This window comes from Salminus brasiliensis, chromosome 21 (genome assembly GCF_030463535.1).
Source record: "Salminus brasiliensis chromosome 21, fSalBra1.hap2, whole genome shotgun sequence".
NCBI classification, from domain to species: Eukaryota; Metazoa; Chordata; class Actinopteri; order Characiformes; family Bryconidae; genus Salminus; species Salminus brasiliensis.
In genome coordinates this window covers 22,335,000-22,349,457 of record NC_132898.1, presented here as the reverse complement: position 1 = coordinate 22,349,457, position 14,458 = coordinate 22,335,000, and the positions used below count along the sequence as shown (strand labels likewise).

The 14,458-nt window shown below is 41.2% G+C and overlaps 1 protein-coding gene across 1 annotated transcript; it reads left to right on the top strand.

Annotated features, from left to right (window-relative positions):
- The first annotated feature begins 771 nt into the window (after positions 1 to 771).
- Positions 772 to 13,744, top strand: cry3b (cryptochrome circadian regulator 3b). Its single transcript, XM_072665542.1, has 15 exons — positions 772 to 924; positions 1,718 to 1,894; positions 5,329 to 5,437; positions 6,403 to 6,545; positions 6,659 to 6,843; positions 7,112 to 7,209; positions 7,727 to 7,867; positions 8,068 to 8,379; positions 8,748 to 8,899; positions 9,171 to 9,373; positions 9,801 to 9,911; positions 10,524 to 10,607; positions 10,732 to 10,797; positions 10,893 to 11,017; positions 11,559 to 13,744. The coding sequence occupies exons 2-15, from the start codon at positions 1,737 to 1,739 to the stop codon at positions 11,601 to 11,603; spliced, it is 1,932 nt and encodes a 643-aa protein (XP_072521643.1). The 5' UTR covers positions 772 to 924; positions 1,718 to 1,736; the 3' UTR covers positions 11,604 to 13,744.
- The last annotated feature ends 714 nt before the right edge of the window (positions 13,745 to 14,458 follow it).

Sequence of the window (14,458 nt, the reverse complement as noted above, 5' to 3'; positions counted from 1 at the left end):
ACGTTTATCTGTTTTTATCTTGTTTTTTTATATATTTGTATATTTAATTTCTGGCTCTTCGTAATGTTTCAATTATATCCTTTATCCTTTGTAATAGATTCAATTAAAAAAAAATGGAAAAACGGCCCTTTTTTAACCGTTTTAATCCAGTTTCATAAATTCACTCTCTTTTTACTGAAACTGGGCGCCTCAGATCCACAATGGCTCCTGAAGGAGTTCCCTCACGGTCCCCCCGTGATCATCCGGGTGTTTGAAATAACGACCAATGAAAAGCGAGAAGAGGAAAGGGGGCGGGGACAAGGATCGCAGAAATGTGTCTCTAACAGGTGAAATACTGCACCTACCTTAACAATTAAAGCATGATATTGATCCTAAAAAACAAACATAGCACATGTGCTGTTTAAAACGGATTAAAACAGCGTCTAAGGCTGTCCGCATCCACGCCACATAAACGTGAGTCGAGTTTTAGTACGTCACGCCTGTATGATCCAATCAGGTATAGAATTGCTGCGGCGTGATGTAGACAGCAAGAATACGGGCAGCATAGATGTAGATCTCTAGTTCACAACATTTAAATGGATTTTTCAATCTCACAGCCATAAATGCACGTTTAACAATTAAAGTAAATTAAACCATGATCAAGTTAGTTGTTTTGTGTTGCACACGATGTATTTATAGCTCCAGAAATTACATGAATGGGCTGATTTATGGGATCTATTAAGCGTACATCTGTAAATCTTGTGTACGGAGCATGCGCAGTAGCGAGAACGGTTATGAAACAGACTGATTTTGGCCCGGTTAAGTTGAACGCTGGAATTGTCAATAATCCGAGAAACGAACTGAACCGAGAGCCTGAAAACACACTGACATGATTTCAGCACCGGGACTCACATAAAGACGACTTCTGCTACAACTACACTAAAGGTGAGTTTCTGACCTCAGCACCTTTAATTTCACACAGGGGGAATGTCAACCATCACAGTCTTACATAAGTGGGGGACTACTGACCTCAATTCTATTGCTTTTAATTCATACACAAAGTCTAAAAACTTATTTATTGCAGCGTTGTGTCTCTTCTCCTAGTCAGAACAGTTATTTAATGTCAGATTAACGTGATAAATGCACTTGATCTTGAGAACAGATGGGAGTTTACTAGGCCAGAGCTGACCATGTTAATTTCATAATCCTTATAATGTATACAGGATAACTCTTATGAAATGATGAGCTAATGAAAGAACCAAAATTAGTCTACATGGAATTAAATAACTATTTTCTGTATTAAACTTGAGTTAACTGACCCTTTTCGACCTCTTCTAAACCCAAAAGAGTGATATTAGCAGCATTTCATTATCAGTTATTTCAGTTTTCCAGCATTTAATGAACATGTTTACCTCTTGGTTTGTTTACGTCTAATTTATTCATACTTTTGTAGTCATTTTGTTCAAATTTCCATGTAAAACACTTGGAGCAGTTGCTTTAAAATGTGGTCTATGAAAATTAAATATAACAACAACAACAAATATAACTTATTATTACAATGATTATTACTATTATTATTATTTTATTTTATTATCAACAATTCGCTGTAACCTGTAAACCTGTTGGGTCATGTGTTAGACTGAAGATAGAGCAGTGTGGTGTTGTAACAGCTTTAACATTTTATTTGTGTGTGTGTGTGTGTGTGTGTGTGTGTGTGTAATTTGTGGTGTTTCAAAAGACCCCTGCGCTGTGTGATCATGGCTGTGAACTCCATACACTGGTTCCGTAAGGGTCTGCGGCTGCATGATAACCCTGCCCTGCTGGAGGCTGTGCGGGGAGCAGACACACTGCGCTGCGTCTACTTTCTGGACCCCTGGTTTGCTGGGTCATCCAACTTGGGTGTGAACAGGTGGAGGTGAGTGAGAGTGAATAGAGCCCTTAGCTTCTACACAGGGAATACTGTGTAGGAATAATTCATAGTGGATACTGAATAATTCATAGTAGTTACTGAATATTTCATTGCGGGTGATGAATAATTCATAGTGGAAGTGGACTGATTCATAGTGGATTATAAATAATACATAGTGGATTCTGAATAATTCATAATGGTTAAATAATAGTTCATAGTAGTTAATGAGTAATTTATAGTGGATCATGAATAATTCATTTTGTTAATACTGACACTGATAAAGTCATAGCGAATCATGAGTAATGCATAGTCGATATGTTATAATTTATCATAGTTACTGAATAATTAATAGTAACATGTAATACAACAGCATGACAATGAAAATGCATGAAAAACAATGGTTTACACTAAGATTATTGTTTTATTTGAAATAAAGTGTTGTAATGTCTGAGTTATAACAAACTCACCAATGTAGTTAAAGGTTTCCACAGTGTTCAACACAGCCAGAAATGGAGGGATACAACCTACACACAGACACACACACACACACTATTCTCAGTGATTAAATGATTACGCAGTTTGCTATCCATCACATCTCCCACACAAGTCCAGAGAACCGTGTGTGTGTGTGTGACAGAGATGAAAACTGCATGATCTGTTCTGTGGTTTGTTCACACACATCCCTCGCTGTGTGGGAGGGGAAAATCAGAACAATATTCAAAAGAGTTTAAATTCAAATGTATTGTTAATATTATTATAATTATTATTGTAATTATGATGATGATGATGATGATTATAATTCAGCCTTATGCTGTACTATTTTCTGTCCCTGTGCAAGCAGACCCACACATACATACACACACTCACAGACACGTTTACAGACGGCTATGTGTGTGTGTGAGCTTCATTCAGCAGCAGCAGGTCAGACTGTGAATGTGCAGGGCCTCATTCTAAAATCCCACATGTCTGATTGGTTAACAGGATACAGTCAGGGACTGGTGCAGAGCAGACAGGTGTATATCTGTCTGCAACACCTGGACACCCCAGACATATGTATAAACACACATACAGGCAGACAGGTATATTGACACTCACACACAGTGTGGAGTAGATTTACTGAGATTTAACCAGCTCCATATGTAGTTCAGTTAAATCCAAAAGCTAATGAGGCTCATTCTGAAAAACTGCCAACTGAAATAACATTAATTTTAATTCATTATGTGATAAATGTGGCCTGTATTATCTTTTATTTTTACATATGCAAGTTTACATTTTTATTTCTTTGTATATATTTTATAGATTTTCTAATCTGTCTTGCCTTTTCTTCTTGCTCAGAACAGACAGTGACCAAAACATTTTACTGCTATGTAGTTGTACCGTGACACATAAATAAACATTTGTTTAATTTTATTGTTTTAAGTTTTTAACTGAATTTAGTGTTTAACAAAAGCAACAGGTAATCCAGATTAGTTTTTTATTTAATTTTACTTACATAATTTTTATTTATAAAATAATAAAAACCTCCAGTTTAGACCAATCAGAACAGCCTCCATGCTAAAAGTTGCTGTAGCTGCTGTAGATATAGTATTAGAGTGTTTGTTTTACATACCTACAGTATATGAACTAAACCTGAATGTTAATCTCAATAAAAGCTGTATATTCATTAATAACCCTGTTGTTTAATGGTGAAGGTTTTGAGTGTAAATGGCATGAATGTTGGTATGTTTTGTGCTAATGCGATCATGGGTCAGTGTGTCAGTGCGCGTGCACGTCGCTCTGCGTCACCGTCTCCATGGTGATGACCTAGTTTTGGAGGGAGCGCTACCATACGGAGCACAGCACACACACACACACTGCTGAAAAAAAACATTAAACACACTCCATTACTGATCACAACTTATTGTTATTACTCATTATTCACTAATAGTGTGCTCTGATCGGTGTTTACTGACGTTAGTAGGGTCAGTTTAGTGTGCAGGGTGTTAGTCTGCCCGTTTGTCTGTCTGTCAGTCTTTCTCTCCTTTTCTCTCTCTCTCTCGCTCCCTCTTGCTCTCTGTCAACACACACACACACACACATATATATATATATATATATATATATATATATCCCACAAGACCGCTGAAGGTGTCCTGTGATTTGTGTGGTTAGTGTGGCGCAACAGATAACACCACTACCTGCCAGTGAGCTACCACACCACGTGGAGACTACACCTATTAATACGAGTAATACGAGTAACCTTGTAAGTCGCTCTGGATAAGAGCATCAGTTAAATGCTATAAATGTAAATGTGCCCATGACCCTGTTGCCAGTTCACCACATCCTTATACTAAACAAACCGCTGTAGGCTGAATGAGCGGGGCTAAACTGCTGTAGGCTGAATGGGTGGGGCTAAACTGCTGTAGGCTGAATGGGTGGGGCTAAACTGCTGTAGGCTGAATGAGCGGGGCTAAACTGCTGTAGGCTGAATGGGTGGGGCTAAACTGCTGTAGGCTGAATGGGTGGGGCTAAACTGCTGTAGGCTGAATGAGCGGGGCTAAACTGCTGTAGGCTGAATAGGTGGGGCTAAACTGCTGTAGGCTGAATGGGCGGGGCTAAACTGTTGTAGGCTGAATGAGCGGGGCTAAACTGCTGTAGGCTGAATGGGTGGGGCTAAACTGCTGTAAGCTGAATGGGTGTGGTGTAAACTGCTGTAGGCTGAATGGGTGGGGCTAAACTGCTGTAGGCTGAATGGGAGGGGCTAAACTGCTGTAGGCTGAATGCGAGGGGCTAAACTGTTGTAGGCTGAATAGGTGGAGCTAAACTGCTGTAGACTGAAACTGCTGTAGCTAAACTGTTGTAGGCTCAATGGGTGGGGCTAAACTGCTGTAGGCTGAATAGGTGGAGCTAAACTGCTGTAGACTGAAACTGCTGTAGCTAAACTGTTGTAGACTAAATGGGTGGGGCTAAACTGCTGTAGGCTGAATAGGTGGAGCTAAACTGCTGTAGGGTGAATGGGTGGGGCTAAACTGCTGTAGGCTGAATGGGAGGGGCTAAACTGTTGTAGACTGAATGGGTGGGGCTAAACTGCTGTAGGCTGAATAGGTGGAGCTAAACTGCTGTAGGGTGAATTGGTGGGGCTAAACTGCTGTAGGTTTGACTGGGTAAAGCTAAACTTTTGTTGGTCTGATTGGGTGGGGCTACACTGCTGTAGGCTGGATGGCTGTGGTAAATGTATGTATGTATGTATGACACTGACTGTTTGAGCACTTTATTTTCCATATATGGGAGTGAACACATTTACATGTACAGTAAAACAATTACTTGTACCTAGAGTTTGTGCATGTAGGCCACAAGCTTGTGCATACACATGTTGATGGAGGATGTGGGCCATGGCTGCTGTTGTATAACAGCTGAAGTGGGAGCAAAATCCTCTCGTGACCTGCTGTGTGTGTGTGTAGGTTTCTGCTGCAGTGTTTAGAGGATTTGGACTCCAGCCTTCGTAAACTCAACTCCCGTCTCTTCGTTATCCGTGGACAGCCTGCTAACATATTTCCCCGACTATTTAAGGTAACCCAGCACAGTACAAAACACACCTGTACAAAACACACCTGTACCAAACACACAGACACACCTGCACAAAACACATCTGCACAAAACACACTTATACAAAACACACAGAAACACCTGCACAAAACACACTTATACAAAACACACAGAAACACCTGCACAAAACACACTTGCACAAAACACACCTATACAAAACACACAGACACACCTGCACAAAACACACCTGCACAAAACACACTTATACAAAACACACAGAAACACCTGCACAAAACACACTTATACAAAACACACAGACACACCTGCACAAAACACACCTGCACAAAACACACTTATACAAAACACACAGAAACACCTGCACAAAACACACCTGCACAAAACACACTTATACAAAACACACAGACACACCTGCACAAAACACACAGAAACACCTGCTCAAAACACACCTGAACAAAACACACAGACATACCTGTGCAATACATACCTTTACAAAACACACAAACACACTTGCACAAAACACACCTATACAAAACATACAGAAACACCTGTACAATGCAGACCTGTACCAAACACACAGACACACCTATACAAAACACACTAACACACCTATGCAAAACACACCTTTATGAATTCTAGGTGCATAGTACACACCTGGATAAAACACACCTGCTTTAAACACACAATACACACCTGCACAATATACATCTGTCACACACCCCCTGTACAAAACATACTTGTACCAAAAACTGCACTAAACACACCTGCTCAAAACACACCTGCACAATACACACCGGTAGGTACACCAGCTCAAAACAAGCTAACATCATAAATTAACATGGATTTAAATTAAAATTTGCGGCTATGTTAGCATTTAGTTAATAACATGCACTGAACATAGCATTAGGTTATCATTAGAGGGTGTTACTGATAGCTGTCTGGTGTGTCTCCCTGTTTGCTGCCCCATGCAGGAGTGGAAGATCAATCGTCTGACTTTTGAGTGCGATTCGGAGCCATTCGGCAAGGAGCGTGATGCTGCAATTAAGAAGCTGGCGTCTGAGGCGGGTGTGGAGGTTCTTGTCAAAATTTCACACACATTGTATGACCTGGACAAGTAAGAACTACACACCCACTCAGCACCCTGCAATACACATAGTTTATAAAAACCTACCTGTTCACAAACAGCACCTACAATAACCTCTTGTTCTATCTCTCTCATTCTCTCAGGATAATAGAGCTGAACGGGGGTCAGCCTCCTTTGACCTATAAGCGTTTCCAGACGCTGGTCAGCAGTATTGATCCTCCGGAGGCGCCACTGGACCCGCTGACGCTTGAGCTGATGGGCCACTGTACCACACCGGTCTCTGAAAACCACCAGGAGAAATATGGAGTGCCTGCACTGGAGGAACTCGGTAAGAAAACCACAAATTCGAACACCAGGGTTCTTAGGCTACATTCACACAGTAGGTAAAAGGAGAAGGGATGGAATGGACGACAGCAGTGAGGGAGCTTTTCAGTGTCTGAAATAGCGAGGCAACTTGTGAGCTATTATTTTAAATACTAATACTGAATAAATTAAAGCATTGATTAGAGCATTGCTCTGTTGTGCATGCAAGTCAGTTTAGGACTTTATTTATTTATTTATTTGTGTATGTGTGTGTGTGTGTGTTTGTGTTTAAGGGTTTGAGACTGAGGGTCTGGCTCCTGCTGTTTGGCCCGGAGGGGAGTCGGAGGCCTTGGCCCGGATAGAGAAACACCTTGGTCCTGACCTGTCCACAGTAAGTCACAATACACACCTGACACAAACCAACACATTAAAGTGATAATTTAAGCAGAATTAAATTTACTCCCCTTACACCAAATGCAGTTTGTCAGACAAGTCATGTGGGTGCTTCTTTAGTTTACGCTGAAGCTATGAGGATAATATAGCTAACAAGTAATGGAAGCTTATACCCTACCAATTAGCACTGGAGCCACTAGGCTAATGTACAACAAATAGTGGAAGTGTGTATCCCATTCATTAGCGCTGGATACTGTGAGGCTAATGCAGCCAAATAGCACTGGAGCTATGAGGCTAATGCAGCTAACAAGTAATGGAAGTGTATACCCCACCAATTAGCACTGGAAACACTAGGCCAATGTAGCTAACAAGTAGTGCAAATGTACACTCCACCAAATAGCATGGTGCTACCTTTATGCCTTAATCATCAAACCATGTGAAGGTGTTCAGTAACCTATAAGTTGATTATGTGCTCTCTTAACAGTGTTTCTGATCTTGTGTGCTGTCTCCCGCAGGCATGGCAGGAGAATTTTGAGAGGCCAAAGATGAACTCCAGCCCGCTGCTGGCCAGCCCACTCGGACTCAGCCCGTACCTGCGCTTCGGCTGTTTGTCCTGCAGGCTGTTCCACTCCAAACTCACTGAGCTCTACAAACGGGTCAGATATGCAAACACACATTCCACTGTCAAAACATCTACATTAATGTTTCTATGGGTATATTTGACCTTCATGCCCTTCCAGCAGTTCTTCCAGTTCTTTGTCAATAATGTGGATGTAAATGTCTGTGATATGGGTGTATATGGCTGTAATGTGTAAGGTGTATATATAAGCTGTACTGTTTACTCCTCCACCTGCAGGTGAAGCAGAACGGAACTCCTTCCATCTCCTTGTATGATAAGCTGCTTTGGAGAGAGTTCTTCTACACTGCTGCCACCAACAACCCTCGCTTCGACCGGATGGAGGGCAATCCGATCTGCCTGCGGATACCCTGGGAGCGGAATCCAGAGGCTTTAGCTAAATGGGCTGAAGCTCGGACGGGGTTCCCCTGGATTGATGCCATCATGACCCAGCTGAGGCAAGAGGGCTGGATTCACCACCTCTCCCGACATGCTGTGGCCTGCTTCCTCACCCGTGGAGACCTGTGGATCAGCTGGGAGGAGGGCATGAAGGTCAGTGTGAGAGAGTGTTTGTGTGTGTGCGCATTGGAGATGAGACAGAGACAAGGACATTAAACTGAGCCATGACAGGGTGGTGCCAGGGAGAAGGTGGAGCCATACTCAAGGGTGGAACCGCGATGGGATGGTGCTAGTTAAAGGGTGAAACCATGATGGAGTGTGGCCAGCCAGGAAGGGGTGGGGTCAAAAAAGGGGTTGATTTAGACATGGGTAGGACCCTGCTAAGTCTGGAGTCTAGCAGATAGGATTGGATAGTTGACAGGGTGGATCCAGGTGAGAGGGGAGCCAATGGATGGAGCAGGGACAGTGTTGAGCGCAAATGTGGAGGGGTCAGAATGTAAAGTGTGTGTGTTTGTGTATAGGTGTTTGAGGAGCTGCTGCTGGACGCTGATTGGAGCGTGAACGCGGGCAGTTGGATGTGTCATTCCTGCAGTTCTTTCTTCCAGCAATTCTTCCACTGTTACTGCCCTGTCGGCTTTGGTCGCCGCATCGACCCCAATGGGGACTTCATCAGGTATGGAACACATACACACACCAGTGTTAATCATGTACAGTGAAGGACTCCACACTGTCTCTCTCTCCATTCTTTTCTCTACCAGCTTGTCTTGCTCTCTCTTTTTTCTCCCTCACTCTTCTTCTCTTTTTTCTTTGTCTTCCTCTCTGTCTCTGTGTTTCTCTCTCGCCTGGAGGCTGTATGGTGGTTATGTATGAGGATAGTGTGTATGTGTCCAACCCCAGGCCATTGTGATGAGGCGCTGCGGTTTAATCTCTCCCTGTGCTTCCAGACGTTATTTACCTGTGCTCAAAGAATTCCCAGCCAAGTTCATCTATGATCCCTGGAACGCTCCGGAGGACGTTCAGGTGGCAGCGAAGTGTGTGATTGGAGTGGACTACCCAAAGCCTATGGTGAACCACGCAGAGGCCAGCAGACTCAACATCGAACGCATGAGGCAGATCTACCAGCAGCTGTCGCGCTACCGAGGCCTCAGTGAGTCCTGATTCTGCATCTGCTCTGAACACTAGCGACATGGCGTTAACAGACGATTCATTCTTTTACATAAAATTTGTGTAAAAGTCATTCTGCATATGTCATATATGATAATTGGTAATTTGTGAACAATTCATTATTTTTTGGACAATTTTTTGGATGAATGAACTGATTCGCCTCATCAGAAGATTCATTCTGGTAATCTAATGTGCTCTGTGATGGTGCTGTACGGTTTATTAATAATTTATAATAAGTTTGCATAAATCTTAGTTGATTCACCTAGTCAAAAGATTCAGTCTAGGCTATCTGTACAGGCACACAGGTACTGTATGGTTGATAAGTTGTTTATGACGGATTCAGTCTGTTCATCTGTAGCAGCTGTAGCAAGATGTTTTAACAACATCTTTCTCTCTCTCTTCCTCTCTAGGCCTTCTTGCTACTGTGCCATCCAACCATGTGGAGGACCTGAATATGAACATAATCAATGTGACAGCGCCCTCTCCTGGAAAGCGCATCAGAGGCAGCGTACTGGCATACAGTGAGTCTCATCTCGAAACAGTAACTTAATAGAAGCACATTAAACCTTTAATGTACGTGACATTATGTTGGTCCATTCATCATCAGATATTCACACTGGGTGAGAAATAAATTTGCCATTTGTGGCTAAAAAAAAATAATAAGCTTATTAATAGTGGTGTAATTGGTGAGGAAGCTGACTGTCTAAGTCTGTTGGTTGTTAGCCTGGCATCCTCCGTTGTAAACTAAAGAAGCACACATCAGATGCTAAACATGTTTTTACTGATTGAATGAATCTGGAGTCTAAGATCATCCATGATTTTTGCTGAAAAGTTAGATTTTTTGCTGAATTGTTCCTTTGAAATGGGCCAAGAACGTGTTTGTGTGTTAAGGTTCACTAAAATTGACAAAGTGCAAACTTTCGAACACGATTTTGTTATTGAACCGGAGGAGTGGAAAATACCCTTTTTATGAATTATACATCAACTTGTCCAGAAGCATCCTGGTACCAAAATACATATTCATTCATATTGGACTCTCTCTAACTGTTGAGATGATTTTAAGAGCAAGGTACTTTTAGGAAATTGGGCTGAGATCAGTTTTGGAGGCTGTTGTTAATGTTTGTGTCCTGCAGGGGGCAGGAAAGAGCGCAGGGCTAGTGCTGACGAACAGCCTGGACCCAGCGGAGCCAAACACCGCTCCATCATCCACTCACTGGGTACACAAAACACACACACACTCTAGTGAAGATTTGGTGATACCTTGTGTGTGTGCAGTCTGTCACAGTGTTTAATGATTTAATGTTCAAACTGTGAACGGTTCTCCTCTTTTGTCCCTCTCAGGCCACCGTACCGTACCCAGACTGTCTCCCTCCCATGCACACAGGTTCGCTGTGCCTCAGCATCCAGGTGTGCTCAGAGCTCAGGGCGGGGTCTTTTCTCCACTTCATTACTCTCTGTGTGTTTGTTTGTTTGTTTTCATGATTTTGATTTTGTGTGTGCAGGTCTGATGACTCGACTGCCGGGGTCTGGGGCAGGTAAGAGGGAGCGGGAGGCAGTGCATGATGGTAACCATGGCGACAAGGACCCCACATCCTCTGCTCTAAAGGTCCAGCGCCACAGCACAGAGGTCAGTGCACCAAGATTTTTTTTTTATTATGATATTACTACATTTATTTATTTATAACATATAAGTTTATTATAATCTGAATTAAATATTTTCTACTTTTTCAGTCTTCTCACATATTCTTATATAGTCAGTAAATGCAAATTGTCTGACAAAATGAAATGTAAACATTAAAAAAACTGATCATTTCTAAATATGTTTAAAAGCAACATTTCATTACAGTTTTAATCATTTGGGTTTTTTGCTTATATTTTACTTTTTTAAAGTAATTTCTGCATGCTCGTGTTTTCTAATCATATGTGATGTTTGTTATTGTCAGAATTTAGCCACAAATAAGAAACATTGGGGAATTTTAAAGGGGCCTTCCAGTGTTGTTGATTCTAATATCTACTGTAGTATCTGCAGTGTACATTGCAGTGTACACTGCTGAAGCACTATGGCACAATAGGCTTCTATTATTAGTGAATTTGAGTTCAGTGAAATGTAGATATCTGATATCCCCTGTTGAAGATTTGTTTATAATGTGCTGTTTATGTTTTCGTAGGAGGGTTGCGAAGGTCCAGGAGCAGGTCAGGCATTCCCATCGTGAGCCCCGCCCACCCTGATGAATATGTATTACTGTATTATACGTGTGTTAAAACACGCCCCTTCTTTTTTTGTACCAAACTTACAATGACTCTAAATTCTGCTGAAATTTGCTATGTGCGTAACTATCATAGTACTTTCGTCATAAAATCTGAGGCATTGCTAAATCGGCTTAGCATTTTGGATATATTTTGAAAAGAAAAAAAAACTATACGTGATTATGATGTAATTCTATTGCCTTTTAGTGATTTCAAATCTATGGTCGCTTTTTATACATTTTACAGAAACCCCAGATTTTGAGCTGTCGCTCTCTCAGCACTTTTAACCTCTCCGCTAGCTCAGCACTGCTGTGCGCTCTACTCATGATGACGAGGCCAGCAGATAATCTTTTATCTTTTAATCAGTAGTGAGTCGACAGCAACAGTGGTGTGAGCAGCAGCTTCTTATACCCTACCAGATAAAGTGAAAAATTTGAAGGGCAATTCCACTGATTTCCCACCAATTTAGCTACAATACATATAAAATCTGTTTTATGTTTACACCTCAATCAGCAGATTATGCTTAAATGTTGACAAATCAGTGAAATTCTCCTTTTACTTTGTCTCTGCCCTGAAGGAAGCGTCCTCAGATAACAAACAGATAATAAAACTTGGTCCCGAATTCAGGTTTCTGTAAGCTGTTTGAATCTGTTTGAATCTGAGGATCTGATGATGTTTAGCCGATACATGGTTTGTCCATGGTCCAGAGCTGGTCAAGTTTGGGTCCAAAAATGCACAATCCCCATCTGGAGGCTCCACCCACTTATGTGTGCTCTTCCACAGCAACTGTTGCTAGGTTGGACAAGCTTTACAGATGCTGACAACATTTTTTCCCATCAGTACTAATGAGAGACTGAAGTCCACAGGCACAGCATTTGCTATGGTAGAACACATTGCTTTGTGTGGTCTGGATTAATCAGTTAGATATTTATCTCAGAAGCAGGATGATTATGTAAATGCTGTGTATTTCTGGTTCTTTCTCCTTTCTTGTTATTTATTTGAAGGTTAAATGGCTGTATAGAGCTTATCTGTCCTCTGTGTTCACACCAGCTTCTTGTATGCAGCTTTCTCTCAGATGAAGTTCCAGTTTTGCTTATTCTTGGAGTTTTTTATCTTGCTCTAACACACCCAAATTTCTATTTGTACTGTTACATTTCAATAAAGTAAGAACATTTCCCCGTAAAAGATGATCAAGCAGCTGCGTGCTAGCTAATGCTTTGGGTTCCTAGCTATATTTAGCTTCAACTCTCAGCTTCATGTTTTTTAAAGTACCTAGGACAAGCCTAGGATAAAGCACTTAAGATAAAGTATCAAATATAAATAACTTTCTGTCTCATTTAACTTCAGACATGCAACAGTAGCTGTGGCGTCAGCTAGCTAGAAGTGCTAGCTAATACAGCTGAAGTAGCTCAAACAATCTCTTTCATTTATCCTTAAACATCTGATGCACTTTAACGTAAATAAAAACATTCATTAAGCATCCTCGCCACTACTTGTACAACATATGTTGTACTTTAATACCTTCATGTGGTGAAATAATTGCAAACCGACATGCTAAGACATAGCTACATGTGAGGTGTGCTAAACCTTTTGACAGCGTGTTCACTTCTGTATGAGTTGAATCAGGTGTGTTAGAGCAGCAAAACACTAAACTGTGATGTTTAGAGCATTTAGAGCATGTTTGAGAACATTTCTGAAGCTCCAGAGGAGATGATTGTGCACTAGCTTGGTTGCTAATCAGGTTAAACAGCACTAGCGCTGGCGTAAAAGCTGCAGCACTTCATTTGGTCTTCCTTTTGTCCACTGTAAACCATGTCCAGTCCCTCAAACCAGCCCAGCATTTCTGTAAATATCCCTCCAACGGCTTCTCTTTTTCTCCACCGCTTTTCTATGTAACAGTTTGTTGATCTCTCCACGCTGTAAATTCACCTTTTATTAGTTTCTTTTTTTTTTTCTACTGAAATTTCGTAACTTTCTCTCTGCCGAGTTTTACATTTATAAATAGAGGATTTAGGACTGTGATGTATCGTACCAGCACCTGTCCTGCAGCTTCAGTCTATGAATGTTGTACCGAATTACGCAGAAAATAAAGTGATGAGAAAAACCACACGTCTGATTCATGTGTGTTTCTGTAGTACAAGACTAACAGTGGGATACTTTACAGATACTTTACAGACATTTTCATGAACCATGTTGTAGTTTTTCCACGTTTTCTCCAGAACGACTTACAAAAGTGCTTCACTGTTTACTCAGAAAATACCCTTAGCTAGTTTGTATCGGCTGGGATCCAAAAGATGGAAGGCGGGCCGAGCCATGCTTGATGCTTAAAGGGCTTTTGGTACAGGAGGTCAGCCACCAGCCCAACAGCAGAACTAGCATTACAAAAAGACTGAAAAACATGGGACAGCAATATTGTTGGCAAATATAAAACATTTATGAAAAGAAAGGAGAAAAATGATCAAATGATCAAGAATCAAAATAAATGTATATGAAGCTATAAATGTCTAATATGATGTAAAATGATGTCATAATGAGCTCTCTTTCAGTCAGCTACTTGTTGCTAGGTAGATAATGCGGTGGTTGTGGACTGGTTGTTGGTTGTTGTTATTTACAGGTTGTTGTAGATGTTTACAGGCTCTTTAAATCAGGTGTTCTGTGATCTGGAAGTGCTGACCAAACTCTTCACGCATCAGAACAAATCAATGTAATAAAATTGATCACAATAACGACAATACTGTATATTTTCTCTTTTATCCCAACAGTGCTAATTTTTACTCCTTTTATCTATTTATCACTTAAATGATAAACCGTGCAGAGATGA

Coding starts and splice junctions, on each gene's coding strand:
- cry3b (XM_072665542.1), top strand. CDS start 1,737: ATGGCTGTGAACTCCATACACTGGTTCCGTAAGGGTCTGCGGCTGCAT. Junction 9,374..9,800: donor GTCGCGCTACCGAGGCCTCA/GTGAGTCCTGAT, acceptor CTTCCTCTCTAG/GCCTTCTTGCTACTGTGCCA. Junction 9,912..10,523: donor AGGCAGCGTACTGGCATACA/GTGAGTCTCATC, acceptor TGTGTCCTGCAG/GGGGCAGGAAAGAGCGCAGG.